Source organism: Uloborus diversus, chromosome 6 (genome assembly GCF_026930045.1).
Source record: "Uloborus diversus isolate 005 chromosome 6, Udiv.v.3.1, whole genome shotgun sequence".
NCBI lineage: Eukaryota > Metazoa > Arthropoda > Arachnida > Araneae > Uloboridae > Uloborus > Uloborus diversus.
In genome coordinates this window covers 10,248,080-10,273,178 of record NC_072736.1, presented here as the reverse complement: position 1 = coordinate 10,273,178, position 25,099 = coordinate 10,248,080, and the positions used below count along the sequence as shown (strand labels likewise).

At 38.4% G+C, this 25,099-nt stretch overlaps 1 protein-coding gene across 1 annotated transcript in view; it reads right to left on the bottom strand.

Moving 5' to 3' along the window:
• LOC129224198 (MAM and LDL-receptor class A domain-containing protein 1-like) overlaps nt 1-24,826 on the bottom strand; it is a 124,444-nt gene extending 99,618 nt beyond the window's left edge. Inside the window, exons 1-3 of the mRNA XM_054858616.1 lie at nt 24,769-24,826; nt 5,803-5,952; nt 629-906 (exon numbers count right to left, since the gene is read on the bottom strand). Coding sequence (XP_054714591.1) covers nt 629-906; nt 5,803-5,952; nt 24,769-24,826 — 486 coding nt within the window. The remainder of the gene's footprint in view (nt 1-628; nt 907-5,802; nt 5,953-24,768) is intronic.
• Nucleotides 24,827-25,099: the final 273 nt, after the last annotated feature.

Genomic DNA, 25,099 nt, shown 5'->3' with positions numbered 1-25,099 from the left:
TATAAACCTTCACAACACCCTCACCATAGAAGAACTAGTGAAGCAACTGTATTGTGCTTTTAAAAATATATAAGTAACGGTTTGATCACTCGGCATAAATCATCATCATCGTCGCTTTTTTAATTTACAAATATCATTACTGGATCTTCTGTACAGTAAAACTATAGAGCATTTGTTTTTCTTACTACATACTATACGTACCGTACTGGTTTATTTTATGTCTTTCTTTCCTGTTGATCATTGATTTTGTGCATCGTAGCAGTATTTTTTTAATTTAAAATATGAATGAAATTTCAGTTTTTTACGCAAGAAACAGTAATGTATAGTTGAGAAATGGTTTTTGACAGTTTGAGGTGGCGTTTACAAGTGTATAAAATAATCGGGTATATTTATAAAAGTTTTTACACATACCCTTTTCCACAACGTGAAATTTCGACTTACGCGAGGGGTCTTGGAACGCATCCCTCGCGTAAGTCGGGACTCGACTGTAGTTCCAAATTTTGCTGATTTTTCAATTTAGCATGATTCCCCCACACATGCTTCCCCTGCACTAGCATGATTCGGGAATCTAACAAGATTCCCTCCACTTGGCCCATTTATTGAAATCTTTCATTGCTATTTTACTTACTCGGTATCCTCTTAGTTGCATTGCAGAGTTCCTGGTGACGCTGAAGACAGCTTCCTTCCATCTGTCCCCTTGAGATTCAGAGCGGTAGAAGTAGTTGACACTACCAGCCGAGATCGAGCCGGACACACTCTCTGCCGAAACCATGAGATCACCAACGTCGGCCCCGTACATATGATAGAAGAACCGGACACAGTAGTTATCTTGAAGCACGATTGTCTGTAGAGCAACGGTGTTTAACTTTGCTAAACTTACGTTGACGAACAAGTAGCTGCCATTTGCTGTAAAAGATAAATAATTAATTTTTCCAATTTTCAATTAAAAAGTTTGCGATTGACAGAGGTACTTTTTATCATATCATTGACAGCGCTTTTCATGAACTTTCCAATCGCAACACAACCCACACTAAAGTCAGTTTCTCTCACAATTTTGTTGTCTTGCTATCTAAAGATCTTCCCTCGTATTGCAAATATACTCGGCAAATTTAATTTAAAAGTAATTTTTAGATCTTTTAAGAAACAGTTTTTCAAAACTCAACGATCCCGTTCATCCATTTGATCATTGGAGCATTTATTACATTAACTGTGAATGTCACATTTGCTATATTGGGCAGACAAGGTGAGCTTTAAAATTTAAGTTGAAGCAGCATGAGAAGTATCGAAAGAAAAAATAAGTGTCTAAGTCGTCAATAGTGAAGCACTAAAATACAGTTCAACACTAGACTCACAGAATACAGTTCAAAGACTTAAATTTTCTAAAGCTAAGATGATTTGCAAAATTTCCACTGTTGGGGAGATGAATTTTTGGGAAGCTTTTTATGTGTACAAAATTTTTAATAGTACTTTTACGAGTCTTTTGCAGTTCTTCACATTTCTCCTATTCTTCAAAATGAGTTCGGATTTGCATTTTCTAATGTCTCGGCTGCCAATCAATGCTCAGTAAATGTTGAAACCTATTTGGTTTTGCAGTCTTCTTTTTAAGCATTTAAACAACACTATTGCAATGTTTTTCATTTCTCAGCTAAGCACTGACAAAGGTGGAGATTCCCTCGCAACCGATATGTCTATTTTAACGTTTTTATTAGCTCCTATTGGCGTTGCATTTATTTAACAGACTAGAAAGTCGCCCGTCAAGGTATGAAGGTGAAAATTGCTTCTACTCTTCGAAGCCATTGCCTGTTTGGTGATATTTTGATGGTTGAAATTGTAACCCTAACTCCAGTGGATTATCCTAAATTCCAGTAGGTAGTGTTCATTGATGAACATTTTTTCGTTTTTTCATTCCCTTGAAATGACATAGTCTTATCAGTAAAACAGTTAAACCAGATTCAGTTCAGCCTTGACACAATGAAACCTTTCCCTGCATGTTAAACATTACCAAAACATGTTATCAAACTATCATGCCGTGGCGCGAGTTTCATTGTTGAAACGCGCGGGTTACTCGATCACCGGCTATTATTTATATGAGGCTATTATTTATATTATTCAAATTCGAAACGGGGTGAGTGAATCCCTTCTAGGGTTCACTTACCTCGTTTCGACTCTAGTTATTGTACTACCCTCTGGCTGGGAGCATCAGCCTATCTATTTTCATTTCACTATTTTTTTTTATTTCTAATCAACATTTTATCATTGTCTTAATTTTATTTTATTATTTTTATTCATTCAAATAGCCTAGAAATCCCCTACAGGGGAAAAGAAGTATAAAACTTAAAAAATATGTAGGAAAGGGGAAAAAAATCTTAAACTTATTTAAAAAAGAAGAACTTTAGTTAAAATTTACTTTGAAGAGCCTTCGGCTAACCATTATGGTACTCCCGTTAGAGGAAGCCACATCTTTTGCGTCAAAAATAAGCCATGCCCCCATCCGGGGAAACTATCAACATAGCACACCAGAGGATAAGGGGCAGGGCCTCAGGTGCCTCAAGCAAGGAACTTATATTTCCGTGGCATTTAGTTGATTTTTCACCGATTGTGATAGTAAAAAAATATTTTGACACCACCATTTTTACTACGACTTGCTAAGTTTTTACACCATGGACAATTCTAATGTTTAATTTTCATCCAAGCGGAAATTTCAGATGAGCCAAAAAAATTGTGGTCGTTCAACTGAAAGTAATTTTTAATATTGCCAGGAATGACTGCCAATGAGTAAACGAGTGGTAACACGAAGGAGTGTCAATTTAGCTAAAAGCAACCAATGGTGTTTGCAGAAATTTGTCGATAGAAATTTCATCGTCGTCGAAATCGGTATGAAACAAGCACTAGGGGACCTAGAAAATACGTTGTAACGTCAGGCACTAAAGATGTTACCGAACGAAGGCAAGTGTATAACACACATCAAAACTTTCCAGTTGTAGTTGGACATGCAAAAACCCCAAGAATTTTGAGAACTGGGAGTAAACTCGGGAGTTATGAGAGAAAAACCGGGAATTTCGGCAACTTTGACGGACAGAAGCTGCTTTTATAATACTTGCTATAAATAAAGAGTAAGTTCTTGTACATATATGAATTATTGTTCGAAATTCATTTATTATTGATATCGAATTAATCAGAAGAATACTTATGTTAATGCAACTCTTATTTAATCTAAAAAACATTTAATGACATTTACTGATAAATTCATTTTACATGTTGAAATTTCTCTTACTATAACAAACGGACGAATGACTTATAAAATTTTAAAATGGTAACTTTAAATTGTTAAATTTCTCATCTTTAGTATTTCTTTTGGAAGCATTATAATTAATGTATCTCTTAATTTTTCCTATCTTGTTATTGTGGATAGCTTTTTTCTTTTTTTTCAATGCCAAAAGTGAGAAATACGGATTTTTCCATGGTAATATAATAAAGTGTACGTTTGCATAACCTCTATCTTTCTCTTGTACTGATATCTCCTCCTCCTCTTCCCCCAAAGAAGAATTTGAATCTAATTTTATGTATGTCATTTTTTAAAAAACACAACAAAATAAATTTCGTACCCCCCCCCCCCCCATTGGGAAAAAATTAAACAAAACATTTCAAAATCCCATGATTTTTGGAAGTTTACAAAACTCCCTTCCAAAAGACCCAGTTAGTTTTTTTTTTTTTTTTTTTCTTAGTTTCCCGGGTTTGAGCAATAGATCTATCATAACTAAATACACAACTCCCCTAGCTGCCACTGAATACGCGAATCTTGATGTAAACGGGCAAAAGCGTAGTCTACGAGAATACAACCGCTGATCTCCAGGGGATGCAACGATTTTTGCATTCTCGTAACTTACGGCATAAGTTGTATATGCGCCTTTGAACCATTCCCTGGAAAACAGTCATTTTGTCCCACACGTGACGCTTTATATATGTCATCAAAAGTAATACTACAAAATATCAATGAACTAATTTTTTCTGCTTAACAAATCACAAACTTATGTGTGATATCTCAAGCAAAAAATTTTGTCATTATCCTTTAAAATCATTACTTTTTAATGAAATATATTAACCGTCACGTGCGGAGCAAGAGGTTGACTTTTTCGTGGAATGACCCCTATGCGTTTTTCTAACGCTTGCCCGTTTACTATTTGGTCCCGATTGCTCATGGAACCAGTTCGTGTCTAGTTAATACTATAAGACAGTCAGATAGAAGTGATAGCGGAAGTAAACAAGGAGGCTTGCAGTGTGGCACCAACATTAGCTGCTTTTTTGAACTAATCATTGGGGATTGGCGATTCTGTTCATGAACATTTCCTTTACCTGAAGTGATAGCGGAAGTAAACAAGGAGGCTTGCAGTTTGGCACCAACATTTGCTGCTTTTTTGAACTAATCATTGGATTGGCGATTCTGTTCATGAACATTTCCTTTACCTGATTGGCAATGTTTTCATTTATCCCAACGCCAAGTAGACAACGTATCTCCAAGTGTTATGTTGCTTTGTTTACTTTCATTATCACTTCTCGCTGAATGCACTAATGGTTTGATCCGGGCTTTTCACACCCCTAGCTAGATAATATCGACACGCACGCATGCACGCCGTGTGTGGATACATTTGATGCTGTGCATACATTTGCTGTAGACATGTGCATTGGCTGAAAATTGTTAATAATATCCATATTAAACGCTAATTATCTTCAAAATTTTAAGATAAATTAATGGAAAATGTTCATTATTGCTTTCCCGAATACATGATTGAAAGCAAAAGGCATTTTCTTACTAAAAGTTTTACCTAACGACTGCATGTTGATTTTCATTCCTGCAGATAGTTTTGAGCTATGTGCGCCGATACTTTATATTTTTATCTTACTATTTTCCCACCCTTTACATCTGTACTCGTTAACCCTTTCAGAGGCGCGTCATTAATTTTTGAGAAATCTTAAGAAAAAACACCACAAATGGGTTTATTTGATCATCTAGACATAGATTTTTCAATTAAAAAATTTTTTCAGAATTTTTTTCATTGGGGGGTGGTGTCCCCATTTATTCACACACCCCACCTGGGGAAGGACAAAAACATGTTTATGCATGTAAAAATGAATTGAATCTTTTCGAACAATATGATTGACTACCTCAGGAAAAAAGAAGAAAAATGATTCACTCTTTCAGCGCTAATTAAAAATTTTAAAATCTGAAAAAAATTCCAATTTTTGGGGTAAACTAAAAATTGAAAATTTGATGATTTGAACAGGAAATTGAGCCTACAAAAAAAAAATTTTTATTATTCTGCCATCTAATGTTGTTCATTGAACTTAAAAGAAGAGGACTCAAGCGATTTTGATTCAAAAAGTTCGGAAGAGAGAAAAAAATTCATAAATTAGTGGTTTCACAGCGCAACCACTGCCCCTGAAAGGGTTAAGGCTCTTATATATACGAGCCGACGCATCAGCTTAAGATCAGCCTTTTTGGATCGGAACGCGTTTGAGGGTTGTCTTTTCTGGCGAGTTATCGCGTTGATGATTGTTCACTGTAAGCAATTATTAGCGGCACGTGAATTGTTTATAAAATAAAACATTATTTTCTGCAAATTTGGCGAAATCTGAAACTTTGCTGTGGTAACCCTAGCAGCGCAACACTGAAAAATCCGATCCAAAATGGCTAAACTTACGCTGATGCGTCGGACTATCGATATAGCGGCTCTAGTTCTCGTAATGACGAAATATAGGCACTTGAGTGTCAAAGAGAAATATTGTACTATCTGTTCTACTTACCAAGTCCGTATGTATGATCTATGGAAGGTCCTGTGTCCAAAGCATTCTGTTGTCCTTTTCCTATTTTCCAATCCACTTTGTTGTTCGGATGATTCGACAAGAAACTACACAAACCAGTCTCAAAATCACATTTGTATTTCTGTCTCTGGGCTGTGAAAATAAAAAGGAGAACATTTGGAATTCCGTAAAAATTTCAATATTTTGCTGTTTTCAAAATTTTACGGTCTATGTAAACTTTCAATATAATTGCAAGTTTAAACCACAATTAAATGTATTGTTACAAATTCTGTAAATTGTATTTACTTTTGTGATTAATTTGTTGTAATCTGGCTAAATTTGGTGTTTATTCCATTATTTTTCATCTAAAACTATCTTAGTAACGTAACCTGTAAATAGTTTCTTGTTATAAATGCACAACCCCCCAACATTCGTATGATGTATATGGTACCCGGATAACATTTGTGAATGGAATAAAAAGAAAACATCGAGAAGCATTTCGAATTTTGTTGAAATTTCTCTATGATTTATAAATAGCCTCCGCGCGTGATAAAGAGTTAGTTTTGCTTTCTTAACTTTTTGAATTTCGTCTGAGCCGTTAGCTCTGTTATTGTGTGCCTTTGCGCCGTGTTTTCACGTATCTTGATGCAAATACGTGTGCAACCGTTGAGTTTCGGTGTTAATTGATATTTCCTAATTACTATGGTTAATTTAGCTGTTGCTAACGATATTTCTTGTACATAGTTGTAAATAACTCTCCTGTGCTTTCTCAAGAACTGTGTCGTCATTTAAAGAATTTCTTGAAGTGGCTGAACTCGTAACAGTATGCAATACAAATGAACTTGCTCATAACGAGCTCTTTTTTAACGAAAATCTGGGTTTAGCGAGGAATTCAGAAAGATTTGGTTGGTGCACTGTTAAGTCTATGGGAGCATAACTCACTTTTAAAGGACAAACCTGCTAAAAGCGAGCAATATTTCTGTGTTCCAACAATTTTCTATTGACTTCCAAAATTTCTTGGAATTTTCTGGAAAAAATTCTTCTAACGCTCTGAAGGCAAACTAAAGTCAAAGATTTTGTATTTAATTTGCGGAGTACAGAAGCATTAGAAAACGGGGTCGTTTCCAAAATTTTAAAAGTATTTTTTTTTTCTGAAAGAGCATGCTTAAAAACATAAGATCTGACGATTTTTTTTTAAATTTGTTTACGTTTAGTATTTTTTAAAAATTACTTGATTCGGAGCGCTTTCATTGTTTACGGCTTCTGCCGATGACATCACAAATGATAAAATGCCATTCAGTGTTGCCATTCACGGTGCAAAATATTTAATTCGCATCACGTGTATTGGCAACGATGTGGTTGATTGCAAGCGCAGAGCGTAATATTTAATTCCTCGGGCCGTGGTAGCCCGATCGGTAGAGTGTCGGATTCGGGGCCGGAGGGTCCTGAGTTCGAACCTCGATGGTCGAAGGCCCACCGTCGTCATTAAAGGGGACTGGGTGACGTTAAATATGCTCGTGGTCTCAATGTCCTCCAAGTGAAACGATACCTCTGGGGGTGCTAGCACCAGGTAGCTATATTAGCTCCTGGTCTAGTTCTAATTTCTCATTAACTGTTCGATCCGGTGATGGTGCTGCCATCTATCGGTATAAAAAATAATGGAGGCAAGGCACTTAGTATGCAGTCCTCGACATAAATACAGTTGTAGTCGGTTGTGACTCGGAATCGAAATATTTAATTCGCTGCTTGATTATCATAACGTGGAAACGCGGTACAAAGATGCGCCAAAAAGCATCATTTGTGACGTCATCAAGACCACCCCTTGTTTAAAAAATTGGACATTTTAAAAAATTAATTTAAAAAAACTGTTGGGAAAATGAAAGTACTTTCTGGGTCTATGTTATTTCTTTTTTGCTCATTCTATCTATTTCAATGACTAAAAGAAGTACTTTTGACTGAAGGAAACCACACCATTCTACACTTGTTGTTACTAATGTTATCATTTTCAGAAAACACTTCTGAGAATATTATAGCTCAAATTTAAGTTAAAACAAGCGAAGGAAAATGGAATCCTTGAACAAAATAGCATAAGAAAGAGGCAATCAGCAGTTCAAAGCACATTAGCCAGAAAAAAATAGTAACTATCAAGTACTAGAAAGTCGCCCGTCAAGGTATGATGGGTGAAAACTAATTCTACATTTCAACTAATCCATTGCCTGTTTGGTGATATTTTGATAGTTGAAATTTTAACCCTATAACTCCAGTAGATTAATCCTAAACTCCAGTAGATAGCGTTTATAGTTCCGATTCCGAGTCACAACTGACTACAACTGTATTTATGTCGAGGACTGCATACTAAGTGCATTGCCTCCATTATTTTTTTATACCAATAGATGGCAGCACCATCACCGGATCGAACAGTTAATGAGAATTTAGAGCTAGACCAGGAGCTAATAGCTACCTGGTGCTAGCACCCCTAGAGGTATCGTTTCACTTGGAGGACATTGAGACCACGAGCATATTTAACGTCGCCCAGTCTGCGTTTATAGTTGATCGCTTTTTCTTTCTTCATTCCCCTGAAGTGACACAGACTTGCCAGTAAAACAGTTAAGTTGCCGGATCGAGTTGAGCCTTATCACAATAAACCCCTTCCCTGCATGTTAAACATTACCAAAACACATTATCAACTTATCATGCTGTGGCACGAGTTTCATTGTTGAAACACGCGGGTTACTCCATCATCGGCTATTATTTATATAAGGATGAACTTTTATGGTTTTTTCCTCAAACTCGTTTTTATGAACACTTAGTTAAAACGAGGAAATATCGCTGTCCCTTCGCGCTCGTTACAAATGAGTTCGTATGTACTTTTTTTTTCTTTTTTTGAGCAATCACGATTGCTTATTGTTCTCACTTGACTGTTTTGAATTCCTATGGTTTTATTCTTCTACCGCCTCCCTCTGCCAGCACCACCGTCGGCCGGCCTCACGATTCTACTTCTCTAGCGAAAACCGTCTCCAGGTTGCGTCAATGTCCTACATTTATACGCATGCATACACGCACCTACACACACACACACACACACATACACCCACACACACACACACATACACCCACACACACACACATACACCCACACACACATACACCCACACCCACACACATACACCCACACCCACACACATACACATACACACATACACCCACACACACACACATACACCCACACTCACATAAACACATACACACATACGCATACACACAGACACCTACACATAAACACACCTACACAAACACACAATTACTCAAATACTCATGCCTGCACACAGACACAAACGCACTGCCTACACACACATACACATACCCTCCCCCCAGACACAAACACACATACACATACCCCCCACACACAAACAAACATTACCCCTCCCCCCCAAACACACAAACACACACGCCTACATACACACACACACTCGTGATTGCGAAAAACATAATTTGAATTCAAAATGTCAAAAAGTTGAAATTAATTTTTTATTTTAAATTTTTTTTTTTTCGAAAATCGCAATTTGAAAAGTTTTAAGTACAATTTTGTTGACTTTGCAATTGAAAGTATGCATCTAGGACTAACGGTTGCGAAAATGGAGATCTGCAGTTTAAACGGGGATTTGCTGTATAGTTATAAATAGTCGTGTGTGTGTGTGCTCCTTATACAAATCCACAGTTTACGGAAGAGTTTTACCAAATTTAACACAGAGGTCCGCTGATGCTCAGGAATTCATATAGGGGCGAGGAGGTAGAATTATTTTTTAAACCAAAGAGATCAAAATTTTAACTTTGAGTCATAAAACATTTCAAACAACTTTTAGTTTCGAAGTAGACCGTGCAACACCGGGCAGCGCAGCTAGTAAACAAATATTCATTCTTTACGAAATAAATGCATCATACAGAAGTGGAATTGATTATTAAAAACGCGGTTTTTTTTTTTAAACTGATTATTTCTTAAGTGTTCCTTATAAACGAGTGCAATCCTTATACTGTGCTACATGTTATGTATGACAAATCATTTATAAAAATAAATTTGTAACAGAAATTGAAACAAGAAATAGATTTTTCTACCATGCAAGCATGGAAGTTTAACTATGAAATATCATTTTTAGTTATGTACTTATTATTTCTCAAATGTGCTTTTTTATTTAATTTTATTTTTTAATTTTTATTTATTTATTTTATTTATTTATTTATTTATTTATTTATTTATTTATTTTTTTAGTTTATTTCTTTTTTTTTTTTTTTGACAACGCCATAATTTTATTAATAATTCATCAAATTTCATACGGGACTATTTTAAGGGTTTTTTTTTCACCACTTTGGATGAAAAACAAACAGAAATCTCCCATCGTGGCGGTTTTTCGAAAACATCAGTTAATTCTGCGTTTTAATACGCATTGCTTTTATGCAGAACGCCCCACGAGAGAAGCCTTATAGTTCGATTGGTAAAAGTTCTTTAAACACGAAGATCTTGGGTTCGGTATCACCATGGGTTTTGTCGTTTTGAATAGTATTTTTTTCCTAGGAATAATTTTTATCCAAATTCAAAAGAATACATAATTTTTCCTTAAAATTTCTTCAAACTTTAATACCTTATATTTTGATAACGGAGGGGGGGGGGGGGGTCAGATAATTTTTGCGTCCAAAATATATCTCAATATGCTCTTTCGATTGTTATCTATTTCAACTTTCTTCATTATTACATTACTAGAAAATCGCCCGTCAAGGTATGATGGGTGAAAATTGCTTCTACATTTGAACAAAACAATTGCCTGTTTGATGGTATTTTGATAGTTGAAATTTTAACCCAAACTCCAGTGAATTAACCCTAAGCTGCAGTAGATAGCGATCATTGTTGACCACTTTTTCGTTTCTTCATTCCCCCTGAGTTAAGTTACCGGATCCAGTTCGGCATTGTCAAAATAAAGCATTTTCTTGCATGTCAAACATTGCCAAAAAATTTATCAAACTGTCATGCCGTGGCGAGAGTTTCATTGTTGATGACTTCAGAGCGTTACTCGATCAGTGAATTGGCTGTTATAAAGGGTGTCCCAAAATTAACGTAAGATTTGAATTTGCCGCCATTTTTGCAATAAATTGTGGGCAATCTTGAAAAAAGAACAATTTGGCAGCTGAGGGTCTAGGGTTATTACAAATGGAGCGTTTCCGATTCTATAATGCGTTTTCATTATCGAACAATTATTTGAAAAATAATGAAAGTTTGGGCGGGTCAAGCAGTTTACTGTTATTGGCGCTCGATATTACAATTAGGTAATGCGCAGGTGGTTGTGGGATTGCTGACATAGACGTTTGACTTCAAATAACCCCATAGGAAGAATTCTAATGATGTAAAATCACACGATCTAGGATACAATTCATATCACAGAAACGAGAGAGTACACGGACAGGAAATTCCTTACGCAGTGATTGAATTGTTTCGCTGGCTGTATAATAGCATAACACTCCATTTTTACTAACCCTAAACTCCCAGCTGTCAAATTGTTCTTTTTCCGTGGCTGCCAACAATTCAGAGCAAAAATTGTGGCAAATTCAAATCTTGCGTTAATTTTGGAACACCCTTTATATATGAGGATGACTGTTGTTCCTTGGTTAGAAAAGCGCCATTTTTCCCCACGCTGAATTTTCAAGATGGAAAAAAAAAAAGAGATTGCTAGCATTCAAATGTTTCGACTCATTTCATATCACAACTCACCAAAGAGGCGACGATTGTTTTGATAAAAAATAATGTCTGGGTGTTAAATCAATCACCCGATTTAGCACTAAATGACTTCTCTTCATTCCCGAAACTTGAAATAATAATGGAAGGGTGTTCTTCTCAAAGTATTTAAGACTCAAAACAGTTCCGACACAAACGTAAAAGGCAATCCCACAAACGGAACTCGAACAAGTACTGGAGTCGTTCTTGTGCTGCTGGTTACAAACGCATAGCTTATAAATTGCTTATCTTTACTAATAATAAAGCTGAAAGTCTCTCTGTCTGGATGTCTGTAGGATGTCTGGATCTCTGTGACGCGCTTAGCGCCTGGACCGTTCGGCCGATTTTCATGAAATTTGGCACAAAGTTAGTTTGTAGCATGGGGGTGTGCACCTTGAAGCGATTTTTAGAAAATTCGATTTTGTTCTTTTTCTATTTCAATTTTAAGAACATTTTCCGGAGCAAAATTATCACAAGATGGACAGGTATATACGAAATTATCATGACGTGGAATGGGAGAGCGAATGAATATAGCCAATTGGCGAGAAATTCGTCATCCATTATTCGTAAATAAACAGGCGAAGCGAATGACCTTTTAATTTCGAACTACGGGCAAAGCAGTGCGGGTACCACTAGTTTTCAATAAAAAAGACCGTGAAAAAATTCACAACTATACTTGTTTTAATTGAATTGCACAAGCAGTCGGAAAATTTTGTTTCCCCACTTGAACATGTGTATATTCGCAACTCCAATAAACAATAGGGGACGCTGCAGCCACTGTCTAATGGCGGACGAAAAAGGTGAAACAAACACACGCCGCAACTTATAACTTGCTTTGACGTTTAGTGAATGAAAGTAATTTTTCATCGTATTTGTGGGAAGCTATCTTTTCTATTCTTCTAAAGTTAACATTACATCACAAACTGTCTGATGCCTGTAATTTACCCCAAAGAAAACACGTGGAATGGAATGTTTTACCTTTTTCTTTAGTATTGTTAATCTCCGCAAGGTAGCGTATTCGAGCTCTGGAGTTGCGAATTAGCAAAAACTGAATTGGTTTTTCGTATTTATAAAAACGTGTATACTTTTCAAAGCTTCAGATCGAAAATTTGCATCTTTTTGCCTGGATTTATCCCAAAGAAAATATGCCTCAATGTTTTTCTTATTTTGGATACGAGCTGTAACCCCTTACCCGTACCCCATGCAAATCCATAGTGATTTTTGTAAAGAAGGCAAAGAGTGAATTCGGGCAAAGAAGAGAAACTTTTGTCAGTCATCAATTATTATTTAATTAAACTACTCATTCCTTTGCATTTTGTTATATTGTTTATCTGTCACTTCGTAGTAATCTTTACTAATAATAAAGCTGAAAGTCTCTCTGTCTGGATATCTGGATCTCTGTGACGCGCAAACAGCGCCTAGACCGTTCGGACGATTTTCGTGAAATTTGATACTAAGTTAGTTTGTAGCATGAGGGTGTGCACCTCGAAGCGATTTTTCGAAAATTCGATTTTGTTCTTTTTGTATTCTAATTTTAAGAACATTTTACCGAGCAAATTATCACAACGTGGAAGATTAAATTACGAAATTATCATAAAGTGGAACCTTGAAATTGACGAGCAAATGAACAAACCCAATTGGCGAGAAATTCATCATCCATTATTTGTAAATATACAGGCGAACCAAATGACCTTTTAATTTTCTACTACGGGCAAAGCCGTGCGAGTACCACTAGTTTATTCATAACTAGTACTGCCCGCACGGAACACCACGGGGGCGATATTTTAATATCTGTTGTCATTGTTTGGAAGGGAAATTTTGCATAATGTTTTTTTTTTTCTTTCTTTCTTTTTCTTTTAAATTTAAGCCTGACAATTTGTAATTTCAAGGTAAACCAGGCAAAGCCGGGCAACTCAGCTAGTCCTAAATAACCCTTTAAAATTAATTATTTTTAGACTTTTCGATCATTTGTGATCAAATTTATCTTTTTCCGGGACGTAAAGTAAAACGGCCGGGACCAGGGTTGCCAGATTTAAAACAGTAAATACGGGACAGGATTCTAGGTGGGGAAAAAAGGGGGGGGGGGGTTAAGACGTCGCTGTAAATTCAATCTCAACAAAGCATTAAACCTAACAAAATGTCGCCTATCAAAGTATAAAAAACCGTTTTCATTGCGAATGAGGACGCATGCGCAGAGATATATTTCAAATATTAGTCAATGAGCAGAGAAGCAACGATTCGGCTCCTCATGGTGCCCCCTCTAAGGGCAAGGGCGCACCTCTCTCAATATCGTAAAGCCCCCCCCCCCCCCAAAAAAAAGCAAAGGTCCCCCACCTCAAAAATGAAATAAATACCCCTCAAAACAACGCCCCCTAAAAATTTCAACGGCGCAGTCTGCGCAATGACCCCCCTTCCCCTCCTAGATGAGCACCCATGCGGCTCCGAATGGTCTGCTGCAAAAACAAAAACATACAAACCAAATCAAAACGAGAACATTTTTTGCGTTTGCTGCCACATAATTTTCTTATTGCTCATTATTTCACATTTTTTTGTTTTACTTGTTTTTTTCCCCTTAAAATGATGTCTCGTTCTTTAAAACATTGCTATCATCTAGAATACGGGACTTTAGCCGTCCCGTATGGAAGTTCCCCGGGACGCGGGACAATTTTTCAAAATACGGGACTGTCCCTTGAAATCCGGGACGTCTGGCATCCCTGGCCGGGACACCGGGATTTTGTCTGAATGGGTAATGTAAGATTAATAGGTGATCGGAAGGAGAAAGAGTAGAAGTCTAGTTATGATTACAAAGCACAAGGGAGTGCGATAGTTGATACCTTTATGTTTTGTCATCTCTCAAGATATGCTAGTAGTACTGTGAGGGAAAAAAATCATGGTTTCTTTCATCTTGAATTTGCATTGTTTAATCTTAAATAGAGGTCAAAGTTCAAGGTCGTGAATATTTGGTGCCATCTGTATGATTCGTTCCGCTTCTGAAGCAATAGTAAGTGGCAAGTTCTTTTTTCAACTTGCATAAACAATTCGGCAAGTCACTCCGGGTTTTGATGACAAGGATCATTCGAAAATGAGAGTTTCGTTCATTTTTGCCTTCTTATCTGTGTTAATATCTGCAAAATCCATACGTGAACCACTGAAATAATTAGTTTACATGATGATAGAAAAGCCTAGAAAAATAGAGTACATCGTATATTACTCTTATTTTCTGTACACTGTGAAGAAAATGTGTACGGAACAGTATTAATACAGTATTAATGGGTGCAAGGGTGCCCATATAAGGGGGCAAGGGGGGGCCCTTTGAAATTAGAACTGCCTTGCTTTTGGTAATTTTCTCTTTGCAAAAATGTAAAAACTTTTATTCTCCAGCCATTATGAATAAGTTATTACAAATGAAATATTTTAATGACTCTAATCTGTCCTGAAATCGGTTTCCATGGAGAAAATACCCTCCTAAACCATGGGGAAAATATCTGAGCACACCCCCCCCCCCTTACAATTTTGCTTATGGGCGCCCTTGAATGGGTGTAACATTGCACGAATCCTGAAGTGTGTAGCATCATTGTTTTAAAAACTGAAATTGTTAGAGGAACCTTACACTATGGTTTCAGTGGAATTCAAAGCGCATGCATAAAGATCAGAATCGGAGCAGAACAGGTAAACTCTCACTAGCGAAATGAAAACCAGCCTTAGTGGCCGAACGGTAAAAACGCTTGTTCTACAACCTGTCTGTGAGGTTTGCGTTGTGGGTTTGGACTCGGGGTGTTATATCCTCTCTTAGGGCAATAAAATTTTCTTGTTTATGTATTAGAATGAATAAATAATTGGTGTATATTGGTTTTGAAGATGCATAAACTAGATAAATATTGGATAAACGATTAACTAAGATTTTGGCCCAAATTCAAAGGTCTAAAAGTCCCATTTTTGACTACGAAAACGGCTTTTGATGACCTCTAAAAAATCAAAGGTCAAGTTTAGAGAAAAAATAAAGGAATATGAAGTTCAAAAAAAAAAAAATTGAAAATGTCTGCATGGACTGACCCATCAGTTAAGTTGCTCCAGAGCGGCGGAGGCAGCTAAGCTGCCATCGATTTTATGGAGTAAGGTCAAACAATCTCAAATTTTATAATTAAAAGAACGACCAAAATTAAAAGTTCAATTACTCCATAATAAACCACTATACAGTGAAACTTCGGTAAGTCGAACTTCGATGAACCGAAAACTTTGATAAGTCGAAGTGAATCTTTATTCCCGTCTAACTGATTGGAGAATTAATGTTATTTATTTTCTATTAACCCAATTTCGTTGAGACGAAATATTCGATTAGTCGACTTTTATTTCATGGCTGTCGTCCAAATTTCTTCGCTGAAATATCTCTATAAGTCGAAATCGTGCTTTTTTTTGAGCAATCACGATTGCTTATTGTTCTCATTTGACAGTCCTTGACGTTGTGGTTCCTTTTTCAGCTTGGACCAGCAGCACCACCGCCTACCGGCGCGGCGACAGCACGGCTGCTCTGGTCCTGAGCACTGTCACCCGGAATCCACTTCTGCTGGGTGGTGGCGTCCATGTCCTACACACGCATGCTCATACACCCTCGCCTACACGCGCGCGCCTTTACACACATACACAGGCCTACGTACACACGCTTAAGCCTACACACACACAACTATACACACATAACCACCCAGGAGGAGGGACATGCTTGGGGGGGGGGTAGTCATTTCTAGAAACAATAATTCTAATGAGTAGGGTCTTGTCGCAACTCGTGATTGCGAAAAACATAATTTGAATTCAAAGTTTCAGAATTCAAATTCGAGTTGATTGGAGGAAGAGGGTCACAGTTTTTCTATATATTTTTTTTTTATCTTCAAAAAGTATTGTTACAAATCCTGTAAATAGTAATTATTGTAGGAACGTAACCTGTAAATAGTTTCCCGTAATGAATATACAACCCCTTTTCATATGGCTAAAGTATACGACCCCTATTTCCTTTTTGTTCATTGATAAAATTTGATACCGGTCTACTACTTTACAGAAGCGTGTGGAATATTTGAGAAATTTCTTTTCGGTGTCTATATAAGCCGTTAGCGATGGATAAACAGTGGAGTTTCGATTGATATTTCGAACTGAGAGCATTTTGCTCTGTTTATAGCGAGGCATTTCGCTGTGTTGTTTTCGTATTTGGAAGTAAATACGTGTGTAAATGTTGAGTTTACGGTGTTGTGTGATAATTGCTTAATTGCTGATGAATAATTTAGCAGTTGTTGAAGATCTTTCCTGTACATAGTGTAAATAAATTTCCTGTGTTTTTATCAAGAACTGTGTTTTCATTTCAAAAAAGTGGAAGTCGCACCGAATCCGTTACAATTTGGCGCCCAACGTGGGGCTTCTTCTGGACTTTCTTGGAGTAAGTGTGACTTTGGACATTTTTTTTCATAAAGACTTTTTGAATTTTGACTTTATTTTTTATGGTGATTACTCGCGCAATGGATGAACAATTAAAACAACTTCTTGACGCAATCAACTCTGTAAAAAATGATATGGCGACTAACCAAGAACAATTAAAAAATGATATGGCGACTAACCAAGAACAATTAAAAAATGAATTGGCGACTAACCAGGAACAGTTAAATAGTGATTTAACTGCTAAAATTTCTACAAGTCAAAATGAAATAAAAAGTGACCTAACGTCGATGAAAACCATGATGGAGAATCAACTAACCGCCATGGGAGACAACGTTGATGCTCTGGAAGAAAAATTTGATACTGTGGAAGAGCGTATCGCCAGTGTGGAAAATAAGTTGGAAGAAGAAGACAAGAAATTTACTTCATTTAAGGAAGAAATAATTAAAGACATGGAACGGAGATTGGCGACCGCGGAAAGCAGTTCTGTACAGTTTGGCGCTCCCACATCTGTTGCTCGACTGTCCATTAAACTGGCCACATTTGATGGGAAAAGTTCGTGGCAGGTATACAAGACCCAATTCATGATAGTGGCGGAAGCGAACGGATGGGACTCTGCTACCAAGGCCTGCCATCTTGCAGCATCCCTGAGAGGTGACGCAGCGGACATTCTTCAGACCCTTCCGGACAGCCAGCGCCTGGATTTCGCCGCCCTCACATCTGCGTTGGAGCTTCGCTTCGGTGAGAAGTGCCAGAAAGATTTCAGCCGACTCCAGTTGAAGTCCCGTTTCCAGAAAACCGGGGAGACCCTGCAAGAGCTAGCGGCGGACGTCGAGAGACTGTCTCATCTTGCTTTTTACGACTGCCCTGCGGATGTTCGAGACAACCTGGCACTCAACTACTACATCGACGGGGTTCGAGATCCGGAAATCCAGAAAGCTCTACGGATGGCGGATGTCAAAGACCTGAATTCTGCCGTTGTGTATGCAATGAGATACGAGGCCGCCCAAGAAGCAACCCGTGTGGATCGCCATCTAATCCGGACTCAGGAAGCTGATGAGTCTGATTCCAGGTCGTCCCACCTCGCTGAACTTGAGAGACAACTCGGTGACTTGACAAGACATTTGAGCAGCATAACAGCCCAAAAGAAACAAGAGCAGAAGTGCTGGAAATGCGGTAGTGAAGGACACCTGCGAAGGAGTTGTCCGGCTCGCCAAGCTCCGCGAGGGAAGGAAATCACCACCACTAAAGCTCTGCAGATTTCCTCTTCTAGTAGTGGCAGTGATGGACTTTTCATTTACGCACATGTAAATGGGAACCCCTGCAGACTGATTGTTGACACTGGAGCCAATGTGACAATCATTAGGACAGATGTGGCTCGTGAATTTGGATTGAAACTGCTGTGGACATCGCCACGCGTTAGTCTCCAGACTGTGACAGGTGACAAAATTGAGATTGACGGTAAAGTGGACTTGGAAATAGTGTTTGGGAATGCCAACTACCATCATACGGCATTCGTCGCTAATATCACGGATCCCTTCATTCTCGGATTGGACTTTTTGAAGAAATATGACTTCACTCTCGACTTCAAGACTAATGAGCTGCACTCGATGAGAGAAGACATAGCCGTTTTCCCTGCAGAGAGTGATGTAAAATCCGCTCATCAAATAATAGCTCAAACAGATTTATCGATTCCCTCAAGGTCAGAATCATTAATACCTGGCTCCCTTGAAGAAAGCAATAGTTTTCGATTTGGACTCATTGAATACCCTAACCTAAGCAATAGCCTAAAAGGAGTACTGGTAGCATCTACGCTTGTGGACCTTTCTAAGGATGTAATTCCTGTGAGAGTCGCCAACGTGAGTGAAAGGCCAAGGAATATCCGAAAAGGTGAAGTGTTGGCAACTTGTGCTCTAGTAAACTGCATCATTAGAAGAATCAATTCCCCTGAGACTGTGTCTTCTGAGTCCTTGACGTCGAAGTTAATTGGGAGTGCGTCATTATCGAAAGATCAAAGAACTGCTGCGGAACAATTGGTGGACGCCTTCAAGCATCTGTTTTCATCTACATCGGAGGATGTTGGCCGTACGAATTTAACGCAGCATAGGATTTACACTGGAGAACACCCCCCCTATTAAACAGCATCCAAGACGACTACCGTTCGCCAAGAAGGAAGAGGTTGAGACCCTCCTGAAAGAGATGAAGGAGAATGATGTAATCGAACCTTCATCCAGTCCTTGGGCCTCTCCCATCGTCTTGGTCCGAAAGAAAGATGGCTCCACCAGATTTTGTGTCGATTACCGACGACTGAATGAAATCACCAAGAAAGACAGTTACCCTCTTCCACGGATAGACGACACCTTAGACACTCTTTCCGGACACAAGTGGTTTTCGACCCTGGACTTGAAGAGCGGCTACTGGCAGGTTGAGATACACCCTGATGACCGAGAGAAGACAGCGTTTACAACTGGACAAGGCTTATGGCAGTTTAAAGTGATGCCCTTCGGCCTCTGCGATGCACCAGCTACGTTCGAGCGTCTTATGGAGACAGTGTTAAGAGGACTTTCCTACGAATCCTGTCTGGTCTACTTAGACGATATCATCATTGTGGGACGCAGTTTCGAAGAACATCTGGCAAATCTTAGGAAGGTGCTGCAAAAGCTTAAGGAAGCCAATTTGAAGTTAAGCCCATCCAAATGTAATTTGTTCCGCCGGGAAGGGAAGTACCTTGGTCACATCATCTCTTCTGAAGGTGTACAAACCGATCCAGAAAAGGTATCTGCGGTCAGGAGTTGGAGTCGTCCCGAAAACATCCATCAGCTGCGAAGTTTCCTGGGGCTCTGCACGTACTACAGGAAGTTTGTAAAGGGTTTTTCCAACATTGCACGACCTTTGCATAAGCTGACGGAGAGCAAGCAAAAGTTTGAATGGTCCAAAGAATGCGAAGATGCATTTCTACGACTGAAGGAGGCTTTAACATCAACGCCTATCCTCGCCTATCCTCAGCTTGAAAAATCCTTCATCCTGGACACTGATGCGAGCAACGAGGGCATCGGAGCTGTTTTATCCCAAGAAATTGACGGAAATGAACATGTCATCGCTTATTGGAGCAAATGCTTATCAAAGTCGGAGCGAAATTACTGCGTCACCAGAAAGGAGTTACTGGCCATAGTGAAAGCTGTAGAACACTTCCATCATTACCTCTACGGCCGAAAATTTCTGCTTCGGACAGATCATGCCTCATTAACTTGGTTTTTGAACTTCAAAAATCCGGAAGGTCAGATAGCCAGATGGATACAGCGGCTCCAGGAATATGACATGGAGATCAAGCATCGAAAAGGGTTATCTCACGGTAATGCTGACGCTTTATCAAGGAGACCCTGTCCTGAGAACTGCCACTATTGTTCCCGAATCGAGAAACAGTATGGAACGACTAGCCCTACCGCCTATCAGGTGACAGTGACTCCAATATCATCAGAACCTGATCCATGGAGTGACGACCAAGTTCGAAAAGATCAACTTGAAGACCCCGACATAAAACCAATTTTGGAGTTCATGGAAAGTGACAGTCGGCGACCTAGCTGGCAGGACGTTTCCATCTTCAGTCCTGCAACAAAAAGATACTGGGCTTTATGGAACTCGCTCCATTTACGGAACGGCGTGCTACATCGAAAATGGGAATCTGACGACGGCAAAACATCTAGGTGGCAGTTACTACTTCCCCGATCAAGGATTTCAGATGTTCTGAAAGAAATACATAGTAGTGCGACTGGAGGACATTTTGGTGTCTTGAAAACCCTCAATAAAGTTCGGGAGCGTTTCTTCTGGAGCAAGGCGAAGGATGACGTGGAGAAGTGGTGCCATTCTTGTGACGCCTGTGCTGCTCGTAAAGGACCGAAGAAGAGAAGCAGAGGGAAGCTACATCTGTACAACGTTGGAGCTCCTTTCGAACGAATTGGGATCGACATCCTGGGTCCTCTACCAAGAACTGCTGATGGGAACAAATACATTCTTGTTTCCATCGACTACTTCACCAAATGGCCGGAAGCATATCCCATTCCAGATCAAGAAGCTACCACCGTAGCAGAGACTCTAGTTCAACACTGGATCTCGAGATATGGGGACACCTTTGCAGATTCATTCCGATCAAGGGAGGAATTTCATCTCTGCTGTGTTTAAGGGCCTATGTCAAATTCTCGGAATTGAGAAAACTAGGACAACACCACTACACCCACAATCGGACGGCATGGTGGAGAGATTTAACCGCACAATCCTGAATAATCTCTCACTTATGGTATCCAGAAATCAACAGGATTGGGACAAGAAGCTGCCTTTGTTCCTGCTGGCCTACCGCAGTGCTGTCCACGAGACTACCGGATATGTCCCATCTCAGATGCTCTTCGGACGAGAGCTTCGGCTACCTTGTGATCTCGTCTTCGGTCGTCCTCCGGATGCGCCTTCATCGCCTGAGGAGTACATCCAGGATCTCCAGGCCCGGTTGGAAGACGTTCATAACTTCGCGCGAGAGCGAATCAACATCGCGGCGGAGAAGATGAAGACCCGATACGACACGAGGTCTACTGGACATGAATTCAACGAAGGCGACAAGGTTTGGTTATGGAATCCCATCCGACGGAAAGGTCTGTCACCCAAATTGCAGTCGCATTGGGATGGACCCTACAAAGTCCTTAACCGACTAAATGACGTCGTAGTGAGGATCCAAAAATCACCTAATGCAAAACCTAGGGTTGTACATTATGATCGGTTAGCCCCATACTATGGCCATAGTTCATGAGTATTACGTAAACAACCATGGTTGATAACATAAAATTTGTAGATAATTTTTTTGCTTTTAATGTTTAGTAATATTTCTTGTTATTATTGTGTTTCCTATGCATTATTGGTTATTATTTAATGTGTGTATTTGTGAACTTGTGATAGAAGTTTGCACCCTTTCTGGGGATTGTACTGCCCGGGACGTGCAGTCCTTGGGAAGGGGGCAATGTTACAAATCCTGTAAATAGTAATTATTGTAGGAACGTAACCTGTAAATAGTTTCCCGTAATGAATATACAACCCCCTTTTTATATGGCTAAAGTATACGATCCCTATTTCCTTTTTGTTCATTGATAAAATTTGATACCGGTCTACTACTTTACAGAAGCGTGTGGAATATTTGAGAAATTTCTTTTCGGTGTCTATATAAGCCGTTAGCGATGGATAAACAGTGGAGTTTCGATTGATATTTCGAACTGAGAGCATTTTGCTCTGTTTATAGCGAGGCATTTCGCTGTGTTGTTTTCGTATTTGGAAGTAAATACGTGTGTAAACGTTGAGTTTACGGTGTTGTGTGACAATTGCTTAATTGCTGATGAATAATTTAGCAGCTGTTGAAGATCTTTCCTGTACATAGTGTAAATAAATTTCCTGTGTTTTTATCAAGAACTGTGTTTTCATTTCAAGAAAGTGGAAGTCGCACCGAATCCGTTACAGTATGAACACAAAGACTGAAATCGACACCATTGCATTGCATCAAAAGGTGTCTAGACAAAGTGGATCTAATTAATCTCTGAAACCGATTATTTGTTTTTAATTTGGAAAGTCCACCCCCCCCCCATTTCGTTTTAATGTATTGTTGACTTCATTTCCCTCAGTAGAAAAGACAAATCTGTACATTGGGGAAACCTAAGCTCTGATTTAGTGCAGCCAAAAATGAGATGGAAAAAAATTACAAGGAGGGGTGCGTATACTCGAGATTATGGAAAAATTCCACTTTTTGCTTAAAAGGGGGAGAGGATGATGGGGGGGGCACTGAAATAGAAGAGCTGTTTTTAGGATTTGGCGGTGATCTACTCAGCTGCTGGCAGGGCCGGATTTAGGGCAGGGCAGGCGGGGCTACTGCCCCGGGGCCTCCACAACAGAGGGGCCCCCACAATAAAATTTTCACAAAATATCCTAACTTTCACGGGTCGAAAATATCGGGTATATACATATATATCAAAATATTCGGATATATATCAAAGTATCGGATATTTTCGAAAATATGATGATCTTTTCAAACCCCGATTAGGGGCCTCCACTCCTTCGATGCCCCGGGGCCTCCTCACTTCTAAATCCGGCCCTGGCTGCTGGTGCCATTTCATTGACTTCTGAACGCTTGGGATATAACTTTATAGTAGGCAAAGAGAAAATTTAAAATTAGCTTCCAAGAAAAAATTGAGCTGATTCGATTGTGGCGTAGAAAAGAAGGAAATTGCATTGAAGTTTACCTAAGTTTTCAATAATTTTAAGCAATCAAAAAGAAAAAAAAACCGTTTCTATTAGCGATGCAAGAAAAGCAGCAGATGTACAGCGCATCTTTACCGAAACCCGTCTGTATGTTATCGACTTCCTCTTGATGCTTTAAAAGTATCCTAGGACTATAAAATGAATGAACAAACTTTTGCTCAAAGCAATGTTTGATTAAAGGTTTCTTTATCTAACTATCTTTTTGGTACGCAAAAAACTATAAATTTGTTTTTCTACATATACAAACTCTTGAATTTATAGAATTATAGTGTACATTACTAATGTGCAACATTAATTATGTCAAGTAAATATCGCCGCCTCAGAACAACAGTAAGGCTAACAGTAATCCCAGGAATAGCGTTAAAATATCCTACTGTTGCTTTGAGGCGACAATATTATCTTTTATAAATTATTCTATCACTTTTTTTTTTTTTTTTGCTCATATTATGAATTTAATAAGTTTCAGTGGTGATATTTTGTTTTATTTTATGTTTTCTTATCGTATTCAATAAGCCGAATTTTCGATAACTCGATTTTTTCGCATTTTCTGCAACTTCGACTTATCGAAGTTTTAATGTAGCTGGGGAAAACCTGATTTGGCATCATTGTAAAGGCTACACTGATCCTAATCACAGCATTACGATGCTGTCAGGTTAGGCCAAAAAAAAAAAAAAATACTATATTATACAGGCTGAAAAAAAATACTATAATATAAATTTAAAAATATTCGGACCTCCATATATCGAAGTAGCGAATTGCCTTTAAAAATTCGATATATAGAAATTTCGATATATGGAAACGATCTTATTTTATCATAAAAGTATTCTAAAACATTAAAATAAAAGCTAATTTTCGTGTATGAAACCCAATTTATAATTTATACGAGTATCAGATTAAATGAAAGTTAATAATTAAAAAATTAACAGAAATTACATTTTTACGCCAACCATACATTTTCATATTCCTCGGCAATTCAATTTGATCGCAACATTAGGGGATTTTCGTTTTAACAATGCGATCGAGAGAAAAGTAAAAAATCAATCAAAAAGTTAATTTGAAACTGATTTTACAGTGTTACTGGTTACAGCTAAGATTTGAAATAAACTTGAGGGCATTTAAGAACTTCAGAACGGAACAACGACTTAACTATACACCCTTCAACCCCAGATTTCTTATGAGTTCCGTAGCAACCTTTAGTGAACGTAATTTTCTCCTCTAACCTTCATTTTTCATGAGACAAACAGTCTAAAGTGGGAAAAAAAATCTACGAATGTCTCGAATTTTTTTTCGTTATATAGAGATTTTTTCGATACATAGAAACAATTTTTCTATATAATGAACATAGAGATTTGCTGGAATTTCGATGTATAGAAAATTTCGATATGTGGAAGTTCGATATATGGAGGTTTGACTGTATGTGATTTTTTTTTCTTCTTTTTTTTTTAAATTAAATTTTGTGGCAACTTGCATGCAATATTCGACCTCCAAAGAGAATTGCTTACCTGAAACGAAAATTCCAAGGAAGGCCACCAAGAGACAGCAGCTCCTGATGAGAGCCATATCCTATATCCTTGAACTATCCACTGACCACTGTCCGAGGAATCGAGGGCTCACCAAAAAGAACGAAACCATGAAAAACAATTCCCCAAAAAACTTGGAAAAAAGAAGAAACACATGCGAAGAATCCACGCGCGAAACGCGGTTTCAAATTCCGTAACATTCGTCAGAACTTTTAATACTTCTGCTCCTTATCTTCCGGCATTGTCACAGGTGGTTTGTCTTTTGAGAACAATGAAACGGTATTCCAGTACCCTCCCCCAAATCAAAGATCAC